The 14771-nt window shown below is 41.0% G+C and overlaps 1 protein-coding gene across 1 annotated transcript in view; it reads right to left on the bottom strand.

The window, feature by feature from the left end:
- HYDIN (HYDIN axonemal central pair apparatus protein) overlaps window positions 1–14771 on the bottom strand; it is a 377997-nt gene that overhangs the window by 160070 nt on the left and 203156 nt on the right. Inside the window, exons 19-20 of the mRNA XM_057493202.1 lie at window positions 13126–13290; window positions 11647–11799 (exon numbers count right to left, since the gene is read on the bottom strand). Coding sequence (XP_057349185.1) covers window positions 11647–11799; window positions 13126–13290 — 318 coding nt within the window. The remainder of the gene's footprint in view (window positions 1–11646; window positions 11800–13125; window positions 13291–14771) is intronic.

Raw genomic sequence — 14771 nt, 5'->3', positions numbered from 1 at the left:
ATGCTGCAAAAGCATTCAACATACAATACTCTTGCCAGGAGAGAAGCAGCTTGTAAGGGCTTATGGTGGACAGAATTCTAAGATGGTACCCCAAGATGTCCATTGCCTGGTGGACAGTTATCTCTTCCCAGTTTTGTAATCCAACACTTAATCTAGGTGCTACTGTGAAGGTATTTGCAAGTGGAGTTAAGGTCTAAGTCAATTCAATTTCAGGTGGGGAGATGACCCTTAGGGGGTCAGGTGAGCCCTTAGAAGGGACTGGGAACTTCCTAATAAGTGCGAGAGAGCCTGTGGAAGGGGCCACATGGTAGGGAGCTGTGGGTGGCTTGAGAGCAACTGGGAGCAGTCACTGGCTGACAGCTAGCAAGAAAACAGGGGCCTCGGTCATTCAGTTGCAAGGAAAGAACAGCCAACAACCTAGCTTGATTTCGCCTTTTGAGATCCTGAGGAGATGATCGAGGCAAGTCATGCCTGGACTTCTGACCCACGGAAGCTGAGATAATAGACTCGTGTTGTTTTAAGCAGGGATAGGAAACTAATACAGGGCTTCACATATTTGTTCCAAAGATGACAAAAATAAGCTTTCCTAAGCCTTCCACCAAAACTTTAGCAACATCTGCCTCTGTTTTCTATGATTGGGGCTGGAAAGCCAGAGTCATTACAGCAGCCCATGAAAAACATGTACTGGAGGTTTGTACGTGCATGTGTACACAACCATGTGAGAGGAGGAAAAATTGTGATCTTTTGCGAGTCAGAATTCCATGCCCACAGGTGTTTAGTGTTAAGCCCTTCCCCAGGAGGTTTCACATATCCTAAGATAGCGTCTGCTTTTTATTTGACAATAGGGCATCAGCACACTTCTCAGGCAGAGCTCAGCCCCCCAGGTAAAACAGCCAGAGCTTTTATAACTTTCCTTATGAATTTAATATTTGCCATGAAAAACAGAAGTGCACACTATTGTTTGCACATGTCATTTCAACAATCAGTGACAGTGGCTGTGCTCAGGCAGTCCTCCGAGGCCACAGTGCTACTGACTACAAAGCTTGAAGAAAATAGCACTGTGCACTTTTCTTCAAAATGATTCATTTGTTGGTTGAATTCTGCAAGAATTTCCAATTTCCTTCCATGGAATGAGAGAACACAAATAACAGGAACCAACATGCGAAGTGAAGGGTTTCTTCAGATTTATACTATTAGCTCAGCAGATGATCATTTGTGTGTGTGGGGAACAAGAACAATGAATCGCCACCAAGGCCTTTCTCCTTTTTGTTATCTAAACGGTATCTTGTATCTCGAGTCCTATGGCTCTCTTCCCTGCAGTGAGTCACTCTGCTGCTTAAATAATTAACTGAAGATTAGGAGATGAAGCACAAAAGAAATGGTGTCAGCGCTTTATAAGGGAGGCAGCAGAGGGTCATGATTAAGAGAGTGGGCTTTAGGGTCACACGACCTGGCAGTTAACTGCGGACTCGGCCATTGGCAGCAAGGCCATCTTGGACTACTTTTAAGATCTAGGTTTCAGTTTCCTCATCTGTGAAACCTCATTTTACGTGAAATAAAATGGGGGTCAACCATCCAGCACTTTGTGTACCACAGAGTAAATCATCAGTGGTGGTTATTAACATTGTCTTTCAAAACTTCCTGTCCAGGTCTTGCTGCCTGCACCCTCCCCAGTCCACATTGTGGACAGGGTTTTTTTTCACAGACCTGATCCCGTTCCACTCCAGCTGAGGATACTAGAGGCTTCTCCAAGGTCTGGACCAGTGGTGCTAAACCTTTTATCCCCTTTGAGAATGCTATGGAACCTGTCTAGAAATGGCCTCATGCACACACACACACACACACACACCCCAAGGGCGAGACTGGTATAACTTTGCTCACAATCAAGGCTTTGGTCTGGGGGATCTGTTCTGAATCCCTCGTGAGAGCGCCCCAGTGCACTTTTCCAGGCGCACTTCCTAGGTACTGCCAGTTTCCAACATGCACCCTTGGCTTTGGCCACACCCAACCATCCACCCTTCCCAAGTGTGCTGCACATCAACACTGCATTTAACTATGCTGTTTTCTTGAGACGGGCACCCCATTTCTCTGGTCTCTTCCCTCTTATCCTCCAAATCTCCACTCAAATGGTCGATGAGTGTTTTTAACTTTATAAAAGAATTAATCACCTCTTCCTCTGTGCTTACGATCATAACATAGCCCCCTGTAATACTGTATTGGTTATGCACTCATTGTTTTTTTTGAGGTTGTAACCTCTCTGAAGAGACCATTCTGTTTACTTGCATGCCTCTGAACTCCAGTCAATACATCATCAGGCACGGGATAGGGGCTCAGAAATCATTCATTGGTCAATAAATATATAAAAAATGTTCAGCTTCATTAGTAAGCCAAAGTACCAAAACTAACAACACAGTGTTTTTTCTTCTGCCAGATTTGGCAGAAATGAATGAAAGGTTGGCTTCACTGACAAACATTTAGAGAAATAAGTGACGAATGAGGAAAAAGGCAGCAATAGAGCTCCTGTTTCCCAGAGTCTGTACTATGTGGATTGCTTAGTTTCAAACCTTAGGGCATGGTGTGCCTTCTTTCTTTTTTTTTTCTTATCTAAGAAAGGAACACAAAAGATCTTAACATATAGCATCATAAAAATTTAAGTCTTTCCACAAGCCATTTCACCTAGATTTTTTTTGTCTGTCAACACTAATAATCAAAGATATCATTTACTGAATGCTGAATGCTTATTTTTCACCAGGCACTTCCCACTATGTACTCATGTTCAGTCTTCTAGAGGCTATTGTTAGTTCCATTTAAGGACAAGGAGCCAAAGGCTCAGAAATGTTGGCTAACTTCCCCAGAGTTCATACATGCAGAGCTAGGACTTTCTTCCAGGTCTGTCTGACTACAACACCCTTACTGTCAGTCATACGGAATGCTCCTTCAGCACTCATCTGCTCAACAACACTTTCCAGAGTGACCACCGTATGTAAGGCCGCCGCGTAGACACATGACCATACCTGCCCCTGGACAACATTGTCCTTCTCTCCCAGATGCATCCCAATTTAATGTCCTGTCCTTCTAGAGGGGATTTTTGTTCCTTCCAAAGTATGAAACAATGCAGCATACAACAGTTTCATCACAACTGACATTTAAAAAGATATAGCCAAGTGCCAACCCATGGAGAGCTCTACCACGTCATATACTCCCCTCTCCAGACTCTGTCCTTTTGCTATGACAGGGAAGAGGGGAAGAGGAAATGGGACTGAAAAAGAGTATGATCTACTCCCTGATAAATATCATATAATCTTGATATAGTGTTGGGAATTTCATACCACAAATCAACCTTGACACCATTCTACTTAATGCATCTCTTCTTGTCTCTGTCCATTATATAAAACTGTTTATTTCAAGAAATCCTACCATTAGCAACAACATAGATGGAGCTAGAGGGTATCATGCTCAGTGAAATAAGCCAGGTGGAGAAAGACAAGTACCAAATGACTTCACTCATTTGTTAAGTATAACAACAAAACAAAACTGAAGGAACAAAATAGCAGCAGACCGACAGACTCTGAGAAGGGACTAGTAGTTACCAAAGGGGAGGAGTTAGGGAAGGTGGGTGGGGAGGGAGAAGGGGATTAAGGGGCACTATAATTTGTAATCACAATATAACTAGATAATGGGGAAAGCAGTATAGCATGGAGAAGGCAAGTAATAACGGTATAGCACCTTACTACACTGGTAGACAATGACTGCAGTGGGGGTGGTGGTGAGGACTTGATCACGTGGGTGAATGCTGAAACCACAATGTTGTTCATGTGAAACTTTCATCAGATTGTATATCAATGATACTTTAATAAAAACAAAACAAGACAAAAAACAAAGCGAAACAGAAGGAACAACAAAAAAAAGCAGTTCATAAACACCAAGAAGGGACTACTGGCTACCAAAGTTCTCTGCCAAGCACAAACATTTGCTTCTGGAAATATCTTGATATTACCGCTACTGGTATTCTTTTGTCACCGAGTGAGCCACTTGGAATGGCTCAGGAAGAGCATAATCCATTCTGGAATGGTTATGACTTTTCTGTGGTAAAAGAAATCTACCCACCATGATAAAATAAAATATTATTATGTTATTCTCTTCTTATTTCCTTATTCCTGTGAGTTTATTTTATAGATTTTTCATAATTAAGGCAAAGATATAAGTGCTTTTAATGCCAACTGAAGACACACTTTACCATCCTTTTGTAAGTGCTCACTGATAACACAGAAAATAGTAGTGAAGAGGACTCACTATAAATCAATGAATTTGAGCTTTAAAACATGCTTTTACTCTAGCACATAGAAAAAAGAGATAAAATTTTGAAAATACAAAATAATAAAAGAAATGATAGGGTCCTTGTCTTATTCTTGAGGAGGACCAATATACTAAATTTTTTCATTATTGTTAGAAAAAGACACGATTTATTTGTTAACAATGTAAGTAGAGCTACTTAAATTAAAGAAAACAAAATCTGTAGCTTCCAAACACTACAGGAAAAATACATGAGAGGAAGTAGTAGTGGTTGGAGAGAGCTTTGAGAAAAATTATCAATCCAATACAAAGGAGAAAAGGAGAAAAATTGAGAAGGAAGAAAATAACGTATTATACAGAAAATGACGTAGTAGAAGTGGGTCCATATACATCAATAATCACAATAAATTTTAAAAGGGTAGTCTTGATATAGTAGGTTGATTAACAGCCCTTCAAAGATGTCCATATCCTAACTCCTAATGTCTGTGACTGTGTTGGCTTACATGTCAAAAAGGGACGTTCAGATGTGATTAAGGATCCGGAGATGAAGAGAGGATCCTGGATTATTGGTGTGGTCCAATGTAATCACAAAGGCTCTTTATAAGAAGGAGGCAGGAGGGTCAGAGTCAGAGAAGGAGATAAAAGGATGGAAGCAGAGGTCAGAGAGCCTAGAAGATACTGTGCTGCTTGCTTTGAAGATGGTGGAAGGGGCCATGAGCCAAAGAACGCAGGTGGCCTCCGGAAGCTGGAAAAAGCAAGGAATTAGATTCTCCTCCACTTTCAAAAAGGTATGCAGGCTTATAGTCATATTTTAGATCACTGACCTCCAGAACTATAAGAAAAGAAATTTGTTACAGCAGCAATAGGAAATGAATATATTTTAAATTAAAAGACAGAGTCCATCATAAGATTTTTTAAAAATCCAGTCACCACACTAACATAAGATATTACTAATTAAGGAAACTTGATGTAGGGTATATGGGAACTCTGCACTGTCTTTACAGTTTTTCTGCAAACAAACTATTCTAAAACACAAAGTTTATTTTGAAAAAATCCAGTCATATGCTGTTCAAAATAGACTTTAAACAAAATCAACACATGCATAAAATCCAAAAATAAAGGAATGAAAAAATATGCTAGGCAAATGCTAATCAAAAGAAAGCTGGTGCAGCAATATTATTATTAGGCAAAACAGAATTTAAGTCAGAAAGCATAAACAGGGATTAAAATGGACAATATATTATGAAAAAAGGAATAATATACCAAGGGGAAATAAAAGTCATGAATTTATTTGCACCTATCCACATAACTTTGAAATATACGGAGCAAAAATTGACATAAGCACAAGGTGAAATGGAAAACTGGGAGATTTTGACAAAATTCTGTCAGAAACTGTTTCATCATAACAATAATTAGTAAGGTTGTAAAAGATTTGATCCACTACAAAAACCTTGATCTACTACAAACATACAGGTAGATGATTAATTGATTACACTCAATAATTAGAGAATGTATATTCTTTTTTTAAAGTCACATGAAGAATTATAAAAACCAGTCAGATATGTCCCCAAAACACAAATTCAAAGACTACGTGCATCTAAAATGAATTAAATATATGTATATGTATTGACATGGATAGACATTGGGAGCATAGTCTTGAGTCTAACCAAGATGTTACATGCAATGGTACAATTTATATACATTTAAAAAGCAACAAAATGCCACTTGATTGTATTTATGAATATGTATACATCTGTAATAAAATATAAAAAAACGCGGCTTGTATGTACATCGAACTCATCATAAAGTTACCGCTGGGAAAAGAAAAAATGGGACTGGCAAGGAGAAATACTGGGATTCCAACTTTAACGTTACTATTTGATTTCTTGAAAATAAAGGATCTGAGGTAAATGCAGGAAAACGCTAATAAGTGTTAGATTTTAGTGTCAAGCGTATCTCTTGAATTTCTCCATATTAAAAAATGCTAAAAACACACCGTTCTTTACCTCTAGAATCAAATGTTTCTGTGGCAAAAGAGAAAAGGACTGGCCTGAAATTCAGAGAATCCGGAGTCCTAGCGGGAGGGCTGCCACTCTTTCATCCTGTAACCTTGGGTAATCTCTCAACCAGGAGAACCTCAGTCATCTGGTCTCCTAAATGGGGACACTGCAAACCTACAGGGAGAGGCGGTGAGAACGCAGAAAGCTATGGTGTGAGTCACACTCAATGTTAAGAGCTCAGCTGTGAGCGAGAAACCAAATATTATATTGTGAAGGTCTTAGTAAATGGGCTACTATTTTGCACAACCCACAAGGAACAAAATTTAAAGAGCTGTAATGACAGCGGTTGGTCTCTGATTCATTTTCCTTATGCCTTTTTTTCTCCCCTGTTTCTTTCCATAGAAGTAATGGTTCCTTTTGAGGACAGAGATAATCTACCCATTTAAGGCTGAGAAGTAGCTCATTCTGTTTTCTCTTCACACACATTCTGGCGTGTAGCAACTTAATAACATCATCTATCAAAAAGCCTTGGAGAATTATTGCTTGCCCAATAGAAATCTCTCTGCATGAATTCCCTAATACAGTAAGTGCCCCAAAGGGAGGACTAAGTTCTAGATCTATAGTGTGAGCTGCTGGTGTGTATGGATAGGGTAGTGTGTGGGATGTAGTACAGATTTTGACCAGGTAGTTGGTACAAGTTAAAAATGAGTTCTCTGGAATGGTTACAACTTCACTATCTCCTAAATAAACAGGGTTCAGTACCAAAGTCTCAGTGCACGTAAAACCCCTGCCAATTTCCTTCTGGGTTTGTCGATTTACTTTGTTAAAATAGATCATAACTTTGTGTTTAAGTCTCTTTTAAGAGCTTTAGTAGTGAATAATTTTTACATAGGCCTACATATGTGAACTGAATGCTTTGTCATACTGTATTGCCAAGGATCAAAAAAAGTAGGGAAGTATATTAAGTGTCTTTATTTCAGATATACAAATGAAGGAATTATGGTTGGTTGAAAAATGACATATGGAAGATGACTTGCATGTATATGCTTCAACACATCTCTGAATAAAGTATCTGGTCCTTTTATCTATTACAGAAATGCTCCTTAATTTCCTCTTCTGCCCTTTTAGCTAAACCTGCTCTTCTAGGTCTAACTTTAAGGGTCTTTTATAAACATGAAACCAAAATCCTTTCACATTTCTAAGTCTATTTTAATAGCCACTGACTTGGCAAAGTTCACAGTACAGAGCACAGTGGAACAGAGCGTGGGTCTGAAGTCAGACCGCCAGGGGTTGGAACCAGGCTCTGCCCCTTAGAGGTTATGGTAATTTACTTAACTCATCTGTACTTCTGTTTCTACCTCATTAAAATGGGCATTATAACAGTATTTCTTTCACAGAGTTGTGATAAATGAAATAATGCATATAAAGTGGCAGGTAGAACTAAATAAACATTACTTATAATTAATAACATATTGTCATCATCATAATTCAAAGGCCAATTGCTCGGTGCTGGGAATTGAAGGCAGAGACCCTTGCCGTTTGAAGGAGACAGGCATATAAACAAGTAAATATATAAATTCCTGTTAAATGAGGAAATTGTCCAGTGGCTTGGGACCTGAAGGAGATGTGAAAGCCCGTTGATTCCCTTGATGCCACCTCACTGTGGATGGCGCTGGCAAGTGACAAGAAAATAAATGTTTGAAGAGAATCATGCTTGAATGAGGAGGCATCAGAATTCCTGTTTCCTGGATCCTGGGAATCTAAGGATCTAACTACAGTGGCATCTCCCACAGATCACAGAGACAGAAGGCCGCTGTAAGACGCTTTAGTGCCAGCTGAATCCTAAGGAATCGCTGACATCTGTGTACAAGTTCTCGAGTTAATGGTACCTGAGGCTGAATTAAAGCCAAGAGTAAAAGGAAAACATTCTAGATGTTTCCAAACAAGTGCTGAGTGATGCACTTGCTCTGCCTAGCAAGGGGCCTCCACACAAAGAAGACATCCCTCTTCTGCCCAGTCTGAGGCCCCAGGGTCTGGGGAAGACCACCATATTCTCGCCCTTGTCTCTGCTGTTACCAGGGACAGGGAACCTATCACCCTGAAGGAGCACTGAGTGCGCAAGCAGAGCCCATGTCCCCTCGTTAGAAGGGCCTTGCTGCGCTCTGCTCTCACGTCCTGATGTTTCTTACCCCTCCAAACAGGGGGCGACTTGCTCTGTAAGTCCTTTAGCTTGAGTGAGTCTCCCTCGGGGGACCTGTAGGGAAAGCTGGTATTGCAGGCATTCCAAAGCAAAGGAGAACTGCTGCTCCAGGTCACAGAACATTCTACTTTCACTCATCCGTTTTTGTACATTCAAGATAAATTAAGCTTTCATGGAACAGAATAAAATACAATATTCACTCCTTCTTCATGCCATATGATACTAAGAGTTATCTGGGTTGTTTTCAATCATTTTTTTAATATAGCATTTATATCTGAGAAATTCAAAATTGCTCTGTCTTTATCTTCCCAACCTCACAGGAAGGGGGTTTCCAGCTTCCCCTCTCCTGACCCCTGTAGCTAATAACAGACAGATGTGTCTTGCTAAGGGAGATTCTACTCACAGGGGTTGCTGTGATGAGCAGGTCCTGCCCCAGGCTGAGCGTGACAAATGCTGGGAGTGGGTACCGCCTCTGGGGAGGGCTGACATGCACTGACAGCCTGAGAAGAGAGGATGTCCCCTCCTGTCAGGGCGTCCAGCAGGAAAAGAGAGCTTCCAGACCTGAATTTGTAGTAACAGAAGTGAAGAATGTGTCCCTGGCCCTACTTACTTCTGAGTGAGTGAGAAATTAAATGCAATAAATATTTCAACACCACTGAACTCTAGGTTTAGTTAGGGAACAAACAACCATAAATTGAAACTCTTTCCTAATGCTTGGTAATTTCTGTAAGAATGAATTTTCAAGTTCAGTACTATATATCAAGTTGAAATTAATAAATGGTATTTCTTCTCACTGTAGTTAATTTCTAAGTTATTGTAATTCAAGTCCTATAATATTATCATATAGTATGTACTAGGATATCCATAAAATATTCCCAGCTGAAATATGAAAGGAGTTTAATTTTCACCTATGAGAATTATAGCTGAAACTAACTTTTATACTATAAGGGCAATCAACTCAATAAACACAGTTTCCCAAGTGAGGACAGAGGGGAAAACACATTCTACAGTAGATCACATATACCAGTCAATTGGCTCCTGGGAACTAGAGCTTGTAAATTTAAGATGACATTAAAGAATCAAAAGATGGAATCATGAAACCTTTTGTTGAAAGGAAGAGTACCTTTTTAACAACTAGCTGGGTCATTCAATATACATACTACATTAGGAAAAAAACAAGATCCTCCCACCAACAGTACAGGAAGGTTCCCTTTTCTCCCCATTCTTGCCAGTGCTTGTTATTTCTTGTCTTTTAGATAGTGGTCATTCTGACTGGTGGGAAGTGCAGCATCTTTTCATGTGTCTGTTGACCATCTATATGTCTTCCTTGTAAAAATGTCTGTTCAGGTCTTCTGTCCATTTTTTAGTTGGATTATTTGGATTTTGGTGTTGAGTTGTATGAGTTCTTTATGTATGGATATTAGCCCCTTATCAGATATATCATTTGCAAATATATTCTCCCATACTGTAGGCTGCCTTTTTGTTTTGTTGAAGGTTTCCTTTGCTGTGCAGAAGCTTTTTAGTTTGATGTCCCACTTGTTTATTTTTGCTTTTGTTTCTCTTGCCCAGGGAGACATATCCAGAAAGAAATTTCTCATGCTGATGTTCAAGAGATTCTTGCTTATGTTTTCTTCCAAGGGTTTTATGGTTTAATGTCTTACATTTAGATCTTTAATCCATTTCTAGTTTACATTTGTATACAGTGTAAGACAATGATCTAGTTTCATTCTCTTACATGTAGCTGTCTTGTTTTCCCAACACTACTTATTAAAGACACTGTCTTTTCCCCATTGTATATTCTTGACTCCTCTGTCATATATTAATTGACAAAGATATAGGCACACCTATGTTCACTGCAGCACTATTTACAACAGCAAAGATATAGAAGCAACCCAAGTGCCCATCGACAGATGAATGGATAAAGAAGATGTGGAACATATATACAATAGAATATTACTCAGCCATAAAAAGGAAGGAAATCTAGCCATTTGTGACAACATGAACATGGACGGATGAAGAGGGTATCATGCTAAGTGAAATAAGCCAAGCAGAGAAAGACAAATACCAATTTCACTTATATATGGAATCTAAAAAACAAAACAAATGAACAAACAAAAAGGAAATAGACCCACAAATATAGACAACAGACTATTAGTTACAATAGGGAAGGAGGTGTACAAGAAACAGCTGCCTTTACAAGGAGCAATGACAAATGGTGATAAGGATTATGATCACACTAAAATGGGTGCTAATTGGGGCCAAGGACTCTGAGGAGTTGTTAAAAGTCAGCAGAAAAATATGATCCTGTTCCTTCTATTAGTGACTTTTGTAATATACATAATATTTGTTTTTTCAGAAACACCTAACAAATGCTGAGACCAAATGTTCATGTTCATTCAAATGTCAATAATTTGGAGATAGGAGAAGGGCTATACTATAAAAATTAATATTTATATTTAGAAACCTTTTTCTAAAATCAAGAATGCTTTGAATTACTGGATTAGAAATTTCCAAGTTCTGCAAAAAATGGTATTATCTCCTTTAAAAATTAACTTACAGAAGATTAGCAGATCTAAATATCATTGTAAAATATACAGAAACAAGATGGACTCATTTCTAGAACCATTTTATATCTTTGTATCTATCTTTGTTTCACCGTTTTCTTTAATTTCTATTTTTAGCAAATACTCTCTTGTTTTTCATACATTCTTATAAACTATGTTAAATTGTTCCTTGAAAGAAAAGAGGATGAAAATAGAATAAGTATATGAACAAATTTGTAGCTAAAGGGTTCAAATTAAATGTAATGAAGCACTTTCCATTAGAGAGACATTTAAATAGTGTTTTCTGGAGGTGTGGGGCTGGGGTTAGATACAGCTCAGTAAGGAGGTATCTAAAGCATCTTCTTGAATTGGACCACAGTGAATATATTTGCTTATTTAGCACACTACATGCATGTTGTGCTTCTTAGTCAACAAAAGGATTATACTAAAGAGGAACTGGGGATGAGAATGGCATGGTTTAATGCAGTGGAACCATGTAAATTTCTCTTTCTGGTGATCATTTTCTAAGGCACATTGCAAAATAGAGCCACTGCCTACAAGATATAGGCAAGGCTGACTTCATCCCACAGCAGTCCCACGGTCTACTCACCATGCGTGCCTGGAATAAAGCGGGGATGAAGGACTGGTTTGACAGGTTGAGAATCCTGGAGGAGTCCTTTAGGACATAGATATTGCCAAAATCAACTTGAGTGGGATGTACGTAGATAACCGGGCCTTCTCCGATGCTCTTTAAGAGACATACCTGTGATCCATGTGAGAGGAAGAACATGGGAATAGCTGAAAGTAGTTGGGCTTTAATATCAATGGAAACAACTTCTAGAAACCCTTTAATAAAAGCTGAGACACAAAAAGGTGCCTACTAGAATTGACATCCCTTCTCCTGTACTCCGCAGTCAGAGGGACAGAGGGATGGCCATCCTGGTCAGACCTGTGAATCCAGCGTGGAATTCCTCCCCAGGAAGGATGATCTGCTCCCTGGGCCAGCCAGAGCCAAGGACCAAGGGAAAACCAGAATAATGGCCCTCTATGTGCCAGCCAGCACTCCAGCCTCAAGAACACTTAAAATGTGGCTAAGGATCAGCACTTCAGAGTCAGAAGCAGCCAGACTGAGTGCCTGTTCTGTTGCTTTACTAGTGGCATGACAGAGCCGTCCACTGCACACAGTCGTGCAGGCTGGGGACTGAAATCCACCTTGCTCTGCTCCCCTCACCCCGTACCTCCAGCCAGGCACCGTGTCTACCCCAGGAAGAGGGACCTTTTCTTTCATGCAGTGTGACCTGCTCAGCAAGCGACCCTCTCACAGGCTGCATCTGTGTGGGGTAGACACAGTGCAGGTGAGCAGGGGACCTGGACCGGTGTCACCTTTCAGGTTGGCCTGCCTTTGTGATGCTGCTTTATAAGTCAGGTGGCTTATCTATGGCATCTTCCATGGAAGGGATAAAAGCAAAATCGTAGTTTATTCTACTCTCTAAGCATTCAGAATCTTCAAACCTGACATCCCCCAGCTCCCAAGTAAACAAAATGTCTAGAGATTCATAGCCTGTTGGGCAATTTCCTTCCAGATTCATGATTCATCCTTCAGTTCAGCTCAAGGAGCAGAGAACTGCCTCCCTCTTCCCACGCTTGGAGAGGGGCTGCTTCCCGTAACAGCTCCGGTAGGTTAATTTGGGCTGTGTGTCCAGTCGATACACAGGAAAAGATCCCACGAGCAGTGAGGGAAACCAGGCTCAGAGCCCATGTGCAGCAAGCTCGTGAAGCCCAGCTTTGCCCAGCAGCACCGGGGAGGATGGTTAGCAAACAGGCGTGCTCTCCCCGCAGAGGCCTGACTGGGCAGGGCTGCAGCAGGAGTCACTCATGCCCGTATGCGGTGAGAAACTCCTGCTCGAAAACACCGCTATTTAAGCATGTCCACAAACAGACCCCCAAAGTAACACAGGTTTTGTATTTCACCCCTGCTGAGGGGACACATAAAACATGCGAATATGGCATGTGCCTTACATGTGGAGGCTTCAAATGTCTGGCAAGAAGTATAGTGATTTTGACTGCAGTTCTGAAAATTGGCTCTCACCGTTGGGGGGTCCGGGCTCCCAAAGGCTGAGATGTAAATTGTGGCTCTGTGTTTCCCAGTGACTTGGGTCTCCAAAGCTAACGGTATGTGAATGGTGCTGTGGGGAGGGATGATCCCACAGGGGATGGGACAGGACAGCAACACGGCGGGTGTGTCTTCATGGACCTAGAGGGAGAGATGTGGGGAGAAGTAAGTCCCCCACGTGGTATGAAATTAATAGCATGGTAGATGATTTCCAAACAAGGGTTGTCCTGAGTCCATGAGGGTTCTTTGGAAATGTGTCATCGTTCAACTAAATGGGGATGAGCACCCCAGTTCTGTTGAAAGGAAGTTTGGTTAAGGGGTGTGTGTGCATAATGTCCCCAAATCCAAAGTACACAACTCAGCAAGATGCAGCGTTATCCACACCAGGAGCCAGTGCAGGACTATAGCTTCCCTGGACCAGATTCCTTATGCTGGCCCTCCACACCTCACTCCTCATTCCCCACCCCCTCGTCCCTTTGCACTTTGTCAATTGAGGCCACTGGTGTTTCCTGAACACATGATACTGCCTCCCACCTCCAGCCCTTTGCACTAGTGGTTACTCTTCCTGGAATGCCCGCTCCCTTTGTCTTATGTGCACACTCATCCTGCACACCCCCAGGTAGCCCCAGTGCTCTAGAGTCGGGGCTCAGCCTCTGTCCCCAGGGAGCACCTGCACCTTCCCACAGCTTGTACTACCTATGTGTCCATCCTCTCCACAGGCTGTAAACTTCATAGGCCTCTCCTCCATACATGCCTACTTTCTGGCCCAGAAAGTATTCTCAGTGCCTGTTTTTAAATGGGGAACATGTAGGGGAATGAATGAATGACATCAAGTGTTCACCAATGTATGGTCTTTAGGAACCCTGCTCTGTGGTGTATTATTAGCTTTTATCAAAATAACAACAAATAAAAGTTTAAAAATGCCAAAAAAAAAAAATTAAGTTTGGGTAATTCTGGGGAATGCTGTGCAGAGCCTCAGCTCCCAGAGAGGGCAGGGTGTGCAGATTTCACCTGCCTGGAGAACCCCGGGAGTCCCTGTGCCTGGTCTGGTATAACATGGCCTGATCTCACCCAACCTGCCTGTGGGGTTAGAAAAGTTGTTTCTTGTTGCCCAGTGTTTGGCTTCTGGTTTTGTCTCAGACAAGCCCATAGACTCATTCTTATTCCCTCATTTAAGTAACAGCCCTTTGGCTAATGCAGGGCAGAATTTCAGACCAGCTGTGTCTTCTCTGTTCCAGATTAAACACTGTGCCTGCTCCTCATACGACTTGAATTTCCAGATGACATAGACTGCCATTCTGGTTACTGCAAATGTGAAATACAATGTTTTGTTTTGTTTTTTTTCAAGCTTCCATTAAGAAATAAAATACAATGTCAAGATCTGAGGACAAAATTCTGGCACTGCTTTGCCCTGTGGCTATCTCCTTCCTTTAGCTGAACACTGTTTTTCTTATGCAGCCTAAACCTTCTTGGTTTTGTGGCTCCCGTACTGGTCTTTTAACTCATTTTGAACTTGTAGTCAAATACGACCTCCATTTGGTTTTCTTTTTGCATGAATGTTTACTAGAGTATTGCACTGATAGAACTGTATTTTAAACCCAGGTGCATTCTTGGTAAACTGC

This window comes from Manis pentadactyla, chromosome 15 (genome assembly GCF_030020395.1).
Source record: "Manis pentadactyla isolate mManPen7 chromosome 15, mManPen7.hap1, whole genome shotgun sequence".
Lineage (NCBI taxonomy): Eukaryota > Metazoa > Chordata > Mammalia > Pholidota > Manidae > Manis > Manis pentadactyla.
The sequence above is the reverse complement of the archived record's forward strand: the minus strand, read 5'-3'. Positions and strand labels throughout refer to the sequence as shown.